Here is an 8,360-nt window from a genome sequence, read left to right on the forward strand (position 1 = left end):
TTGAAGTGGTGATCAGAATATGGAAAACCCACCAGTTCTACTGACCTGGATGGAAAGGAGGTGTATTTTAGGATTTCACTCCACCATATCAAGAGCCACTATTCATTCCTTCATCAATATTTATTTGTTGCCTAATAGGTACCAGTTTCTGTTCTACGTACTGGAAAATAGCTGTTGAATAAAACAAAGTCCTTGCTCTGGAAGCTTATATTCCAGTGGGGTAGGCGGACAGTAAACAGGCCAGATGGTGTTGAGTGCTATGGAGGAAACTCGGCAGGGAGAAGGAGAATGTGAGTGTGTGGGGAATAGACTGCTCTTCTGTAGGAAGTAGCCAAATAAGGTGACATTGAAAGAGAGACCTGCACGAGATGAGTGGGCCATACTGATGTTCCCAGGGGAAGAGTATTCCCAACTCAGAGGGAATGGCAAGTGCAAAGACCCTGGGATGGAAGAGGGCTTGTTATTTCAAGGAACAAGGGGGCTCATCTGATGAACACAGTGAGGAAGAGAGCACAAGGTGGAAGAGAAGGTAGCAGAGGGGCCAGAATATGGGGCATCTTGTAAACCAGTGTAAAGAATCTGGCTTTTACTGAGCAAGAAGGGAAGCTACTGGAGAGTTTCGAGCAAACCAGGAGCACAATCTTACATTTTGAAAGGCTGCTGTGTTGAGAATTGGCTGAAGGGAAGGAAGCAGATGGAGGCTGTAGCAATAGTCCAAGTGAGAGAGAATGGTGGCATGGATCAGTGTACCTGCAGTGGTAAATGGTTGGATTCCAGATACATTCTGGAGATAAAGCCAACAGGATTTAGCAGTTCACTTCTCCATCTACCTCTACTTCTGTGCATAGCGAGACTGAAAGGTCATTTTATGACATACAGTCAACCCTCATTATGTACAGATTCTGCATTTGCAAGTTTGCCTTTAACCCCAAAACCAATACTCACAGCGCTCTCCTGGTCACTGTGGACAGGCACAGAGCCATGGAAATATTTGTTGCCTGATGTCCATTTTCCCAGCTGAAGTCAAACAAGGGGCCACTCTGCCTTCTTGCTTCAGCTCATACTGTAAACAAGTGTTCTTTTGGTCATTTTTGTGCTACGCTTTTTGAATTTTTGTGCTTTTTGTTAGTGATTTCACTTTTTAAAATGTCCCTTCAGTATAGTGCTTGCTAGTGTTCCTAAACACAAGGCGGCTGTGATGTGCCTTACATAGAAAATATATGCGTTAATTAAGCTTCATTTAGGTATGAGTTAAAGTGCTGTTGGCCATGAGTTCAATATAATGAAGTACCAACGTACATTAAATGTCTCTAAACAGAAACACACATAAAACAAGGTTATGTATTGATCTGTTGATGAAAGTGTTGTAACCAGAGGCTCAAAGGAACCTAACCTGTTATTTCACTAGGAGCAGTGGCTCAGAATTTGCTAATTCAGCATTCATGCTGACTTTACAGAACATGGCTACCACAAACAAGAATCAACTGTATAAAGAGAAATTTAGAAGATTCAAAAAGCACTATGTCAAAGGGGCTTGGAAATAGCTTGAACACCAACACGTGCAGAAAACTCCAAGACACTGCTATCCTTAAGAGCACTTAATGAGGGATTAGGCTGGGACCCCAGATCTGATTGACAACACTGCTATGGCTCAATGCACTGGTTCTCATCCCTGGCTGTCCATTACATTACCCAGGGAGATTTCGAGCAATGGTAATGCCAGGGTCCACTGCAGAGGTTGCTTTAATTGGTATGGGGTATAGCCTGGGTACAAAGAAATTTAAAAGCTTTTCAGATGATTCCAATATGCAGCAAAGCACTTCTCAAACTTCAGCATGAATCAGAAACACATGCAGAGCTTGGTAGAACAGATTGCTGGGCTCTACGCCAAGATTTTTATTCAGGAGGCCTGGGATGGGACGCTAGAATTTGCATTTCTAGCAAACACCCAGGTGATGCTCCACAGACCACACTTTTAAGTAGCACTGCCCTACAGCACTTCCATCAGAGGCTTCTATTCTAAGTGACAGCATCCTAAGCCAAGCTCAGCGGTGGAGCTCCCTTTGGCCAAATTGAACTATTCTCATCTTTTGGTTCTTTTTCCTCTGTGGCCTTAGTTTCCCTTGCATAACCTTCCACATGGCTTGGGCTGACGACTGGGAGAGCTGGTCCTAATGCAGGACCCTCAGTGTTCTTTCCTCACATCCACATATCAAGTCTGGTTTGGCTCAGCCCACACGTTCATTCTCAAACCCATCCCTGGAGACAGATATGGTAATCTGGCCAGACTGAGTGATGTGCTCACCTTTGTGAAAGGAGTGGGATTATCTGATAGACAGACCTACCAGGACCACCTGGAGTAGAAGGGCAGAAAACCAGAGTGGAAAACCCGTAGCTTACAGGAATGATGAGCTCAAGGCAGTGGTCACCTCTCGGGGGTACAGGGAAACAGAGAAGAATGAGGCCTGAAAGGGACACACAGGGGGCTTCAAAAGTACTGATTAATTTGTTTCTGAAGCTGGGTAGTGGATACACAGGGCTTTCATTTTAATTCTACCTTTCGCGTTTTACTATGTTTGCACGTATGTATGTGCATACACACACACACACACAATTTTAAAGTCCAGTATGAACATCCATCAGTATCAAAGGTTGGTGAACAACTCTTATTTCACTAGATAGGCTTCTGATAGGGTAATATCATATGAGGCCTAGGAGAAGGACAGCTCGCTGTTGTGCTCAAATTGGGCTACAGGTTCTCCAAGATGGTAGGGGAACAATGAATAGAAAATCTTCATTGCACAGTTCCCACCTTTCTCTTTTTATGATGTTTACATTTCTGTCCATTTTAACATCTTATTTAAAAGCAACTGGGACTTCCCTGGTGGCACAGTGGTTAAGAATCCGCCTGCCAATGAAGGGGACACGGGTTCGATCCCTGGTCCGGGAAGATCCCACATGCGGCGGAGCAACTAAGACTGTATGGCACAACTACTGAGCCTGTGCTCTAGAGCCCGCGAGCCACAACTACTGAAGCCTGTGGCCTAGGGCCCACGCTCTGCAACAAGAGAAGCCGCCGCAATGAGAAGCCCAGGCACCGCAATGAAGAGTAGCCCCCGCTCGGCACCAACGAGAGAAAGCCCACGCGCAGCAATGAAGATGCAACGCAGCCAAAAAAAAAAGTAACTGCAAGAGTAGCCACAGTATACATAAAGCGTGAAAAGACCACAGCCCTATTAATCCTGGTATCTTTAACAGTTATTGCTAGAGAATTTTTTCCTTCACCGTTTCCATTCTTTCCAAGTTTTATTCAAAAAAAAAAAAAGAGGGGGAGGGTGATTAAGATGTCCATAAAGGGTAATCATCATTACAATATTCACCTGGACAGCAATAACAAGGACCCAATTCAGTTGGTACCATCCTATTTTCCCACTAGACAAGTTAAAAAAAAAAGTCAAAGCTTTCTCAATGTGGAAGAATAGGACAGTTTTTACACTGAAATGGTGCCCCAAATGAGTTATAAAATCCCTGATTTTGTCTTCTATTTATCCTTTTCTTTCTGTTCTTTTTCTTTCTTCTCACGCTCAGCTTTCGCTTCTTCTTCCTCATGTTTTTTGATCAGCTGTTCCACTTCCTTTTGTTTGAGAACTCTGATGACTGTCTTTCCATTCTCTCTTGTTAGTGTGGCAATTTCCACTAGAAGCAAACACACACATTTGTAATATAGGCAGCCATACTTAGCCAAAACACTTAATAAGCAACCACAGTTTAATCTCTTCATACCATTTGAGCCTTAGTACACCACTTTTCCAAGTTTTCTGCTTAATGTAATTCATGGATACTTTCATGGAAACAAAATACCTTCAATATTGTAATGTTTTTATGAATATTTTTACATTAATATCATCTTTATCTTCATCCATACTAACTTTCTGAGCTGCTGTTCTGTTACTTTTGTGGAAAAAGTACAACCAGCCAATTGCTCTAGCTGGCCTGACCAGAAAGAACCAGTTTCCTCGTTAGAACCTCTGAAGGCTCAGCCAAAATCTTTAACCAGTACTTACACTTATTTTTCATGAACTTTTCAAATCTCTTTTCAAAACAAAGGCATGAAAAGCAGCTCCCATGACTATGGATGAGAAAAGCAGACTAATGCCAAAAGGAGGAGAAATTTTGAGAAGGGAAAATTGAGTAGTGCCTCCTTGAAATTAGGTAGAAGTAGACAAGAGGACAATCTGTAAGTAAATGGCATTTTTTAAAGCAACACCAGGAGCTAAGTTATCCTAAACTAAATCAATACGTTAATTTATGACAATTTTTGAAAAACATTATTTACAAATATTGTTTTATATGGTCATATAACTTTAGTTAAATAAAGCATTTACAATTGCAAACATGGGCTTAACATAAGAGATCAGTAGATTCAGAAGAACAGAGGGTACAACTCATGCAAATGTTATACCTCTGATAAAGGACACCAAACATATATAACCATATAATTACTTTCATATTCTTTATTATATGTACACATGAGCACAGATATCATTGTCAAGAAGTCGATAAGATAAAATAGCATGGATCAGATTTAACTATGAATATTGAGAACATTCAGGCTCAAGTCCTTAAGCTTGTTATGTAGTGTGCGATGGTGGCTCCAGAACTTGTCAGTGTTGACCTTGGTCAAGTCTTAGGAAATAGCTGTAAGGTCACCTAACTTATAAGGCTGCTGTTTCAGTGCACTATGATAACATGTTAAAGGCCTACTCAATCAATTCCCTCACTAAGCAAACAAATTAGAGGAGTGGACATAAATTACCTTTTTCAGCAGAGAGCTTACTAACATCCATGGTCTTATTTAGGACTTTGATAGCTAAGGCAAGAGCTGACTTCAAAGTCATTTCTCCTTCTTTGTAATCTTGTTTTAACATTGACACAGCTGCCTATAAAACATAAGGAAGAATCAACATAAGAGAATTTCCTTTAAATTTTTGCGATTTTTAGGAACATGAATAATGCCTGAATTATTATTGGCATTATAACCAACATAAACAATTTTGATGGCAGGGAGGGCTGACATGGGATAGGGGTGCGAAGGAGGGATGTTGATGATCTATGAATGAATCCCAGGTATCCATGACAGAATTCAGGGGGTCTGTGAACTAGTATGTGGGAGACGGGGGAACTAGATCTTATTTTCACAACTTCTAACTGAAAATTAGCACTTCCTTTCGTTATTACTGTAGGCAATAAGCCCTAGTAGTAGTAGTAGTACCTGTGACTTCATCACCAATACAAATCACAGATATTTTCATATCACATTAAGGCTGTTGCAGCTACCTTAAAATGTTTACACTCATCACTACTTTAAAACTATGGCAGTTACTAGACCCTTTGCTACATTCTATAGCAACACAAAAATACTCACAGCGCTATTATTTCCAATGCATGTAGCTTTCCATCCTCCATAATTTCCGCTAGGGTCACTCTGATAGAGCTGAAAGCCATAGTGCTTATCCCAGCCAATGTAAAGCAATGAAACACCAAAGGGACGTTTTCCTTTAACAGAGAAAAAAAAAGCTAAACATACCACAATCTAAATTTAGTATCACTATGGTTATTTGAGCTCAGTGGCTAACCCCTTTTCTGTGAAGTTAAGCATTCATAAACTGTTCTGTGTTCTGGCCACCATAGATAAGCTCCATCAAAAATTCCACTTTTGTTTCTAGGATTTGGATGCAGCCAGGAGAGGGAATAAAGACAAAGAGGACCAGTGCTAAATTTCATCATTATGTAAAAAGCAACTTGTTTCCTGATTTGAAAATGTTATTTTGGCCTTTCAATAGTCTATTAATAAAATGTTTGATAGTCTACATAGTGGAAGCCAGTTAGTTCATGAAGTGAGAATGTATGAAAAGTGTCTATTTATTTCATTTTCAATTTCATTTTACCATCTCAAAAAGGTTATCACTCATAAAACGTTTTATCTTTTGGGAATAAAATTTCCAAAAGTTTCAGTACCTCCAAACTGCGTATAAGCTTGTTTGATATCACACAGTGCTGTGACCAACTGCTCACAAGGAATTGGCTCCTGATACTGCAATAAATACCTAGGATAAAGAAACTGGCATATGAATAGTTTTCTCAAACACTCTATATACACACTCTAAGCAAAATACCCTCTGAAAAGAAATCTCTGCCATGGGGCCAACATAATAGTCACTTATAAATAATCTAAAGGGGGAGAGTAGAGGGCATGGTAACATCTTAATAATCATACAGTAACTAATATTTTACAAGTTTGGTTAAAGAAAAAAACACTGTAATTTGCAATTAATAGGTTTTTAATGACTTTAATCTTTACAAGAATGAGTTCTTAGAAACATCTAAACTAATTTTACATATCATCAATTACAGTATTTATGACCATACCTTTGAGCAATGAGCCTCAGTTCATTAGTCAGAACATTAGCATCAGAAGTTATGCCTGCCACACTGCAGGCCATATCCCTGAGGAAAAGAAAGACATTTATCTGTAAGCAGAGAAGATGTTTACCAGGGGTATTTTACAAGTTTTAGAAAGTACTAAGCTCTACTAGAAATTCACCATGCTTCCTCTCAGCTGCTACACCCTTCAGACAAAACCTATGTGTGTTTTATCTTTGTAGGAAACTTTCAACTTGATGTCATTCAACACATAAGATAAACAAATGCACACTTAAGTTCTTCACAACAGATGGATTTACCATCACCACCCTGTGAACAGGGCAAGAGAATAAACACTAGGAAGCTAGGGTAAATCCCAAGAAGATTCAACCACAAAGAAGAAAAAGGTTTTGCCAGACAGGAAGACAGACTACCCCACGCTCTTGGGTAGTAAGTACTCTCATCTCCTAAGGCCTAACTTGATGGAGGTGAGGGTGAGGGGACCGGAAGGGCAGGATATTTTATGAGCCTGCCTAGGAAGCTCAGGGCTAGGCTTACAGGGAGGGTGCATTTCCTTTCTCTACCCCCCAGTTCCCTGAAAGCTGCCCCGGCTCTCCTACAGCCTCCACACCCTCTGGCACTGTGCCTAATCAAGCCTGCAAGCTGCTGAGGGGCCCAACAGTGACTCTGTGGAGGGCTGACACTTTCTTGGGTGAGTGTGTCAAAAAGGCCCTATAACCAGAATTCACCTGGCTCACCACTGAAGGGAAAGTCTCCAATGAGCAAATCCAGCTCTCTGCTAGCTGCAAAGCCCTGAACACCCAACTGTAACAGAAACTTCACTAAGTGTACAGGGCTTGTCTAAACTTTTCCCAGACCTTCAGGAGGCCTGTTCTTTGGTAAGATTCAGTATAATTCAAAATAATTCCTGAGTAACCATTATAAACATTACCTTGAGGGCCTCCTATATGCCAAACACTGGGCAGTTTATCTCATTCATTTTATTTTATTTCATTAAACTGCCACAACCACTCTAGTAGGCTCTGAAGCCCAGAGAAGTTAAACAATGGGTGTGAAGTCACAGCTTGCATTGGTGGAGCCCAGATTTAACCCAAAGCTGTGTGACTACCAAGCTTGAACTCTTATCACTATACAACACTGTTTCTCCACTAAGTACTTGACCCTGCACTTAAAAAGAATAACATATGGTCCTGGGCCTCAAGGAAGTTTCAAGCGAGTAAGTTAAAAGGAAAAAATTTCAGAAGTAAAAACAGAACAAACTGTTCAATTCTATCATGTCACATGGAATAGCCCTCTCAAAATATGACGAGATGTTTGCCCTAAGATTTCACTTACTCATTCAGTTTATAAATTTTTTCAGAAAAAAAGACTTCATCAAGAAGCTTGTGGATGTTACGTCTCTCTGCTGCAAGCAGAACACCATCATTTGCTAAAATTCCCAAACAGGTGCCTGCGTGTCCTATAGCTTCCATGGCATATTCAACTTGGTACAAGCGACCTACAAGACAAAAGCAGTGAGAAACCAAGACTCTCTTCCTTGTTCTTGCACCACTGGTTCAAGAGAAAACAGCAACAACACTGGAGGGCTACAAATAAGAGTCCCACTTTTACTCATAGTCCTATGATGTACATAATCAACCTGGTGATCATTACTTCAAACTACAGAAAGGATGAACAACTTAGTATTAAAAAAAGTTTGTAGATTCCCCACCCACCCCTAAAATTCAAACACTTAAAAAATGTTTTTTTTATTTGAGACAGATCAAACAATTTATATTTTACCTTCTGGAGAAAATATAGTGGTCCTGGAGTCATATCTTCGAGACTGCAAAGGAAAAACGTACAAGTGATTCCTACCCACTTTTAGTAAGCCAACTCCTGTAAACCCACAAATCATTTTACAGAACACATCCTGG

The 8,360-nt window shown here is 40.4% G+C and overlaps 1 protein-coding gene across 1 annotated transcript; it reads right to left on the bottom strand.

The window, feature by feature from the left end:
• Window positions 1-3,293: 3,293 nt before the first annotated feature.
• On the bottom strand, window positions 3,294-7,931 carry PSMA4 (proteasome 20S subunit alpha 4). Its single transcript, XM_079701036.1, has 6 exons — window positions 7,780-7,931; window positions 6,430-6,507; window positions 6,019-6,107; window positions 5,426-5,556; window positions 4,817-4,940; window positions 3,294-3,696 (listed from the first exon to the last, which is right to left on the bottom strand). Exons 1-6 carry the CDS (start codon window positions 7,914-7,916, stop codon window positions 3,542-3,544), a joined length of 714 nt encoding a protein of 237 aa, XP_079557162.1. The 5' UTR covers window positions 7,917-7,931; the 3' UTR covers window positions 3,294-3,541.
• Between the last annotated feature and the right edge of the window lie 429 nt (window positions 7,932-8,360).

This window comes from Hyperoodon ampullatus (genome assembly GCF_949752795.1).
Source record: "Hyperoodon ampullatus genome assembly, chromosome: 3".
NCBI lineage: Eukaryota > Metazoa > Chordata > Mammalia > Artiodactyla > Ziphiidae > Hyperoodon > Hyperoodon ampullatus.

Excerpts from the sequence above, each read along its gene's own strand:
- PSMA4 (XM_079701036.1), bottom strand. The coding sequence starts at position 7,916 with ATGGAAGCTATAGGACACGCAGGCACCTGTTTGGGAATTTTAGCAAAT. Across the intron at positions 6,508-7,779 it reads AAAATTTATAAACTGAATGA|GGATATGGCCTGCAGTGTGG; the intron begins GTAAGTGAAATC and ends TCTTTTCCTCAG. Across the intron at positions 5,557-6,018 it reads AGCTTATACGCAGTTTGGAG|GAAAACGTCCCTTTGGTGTT; the intron begins GTACTGAAACTT and ends TCTCTGTTAAAG.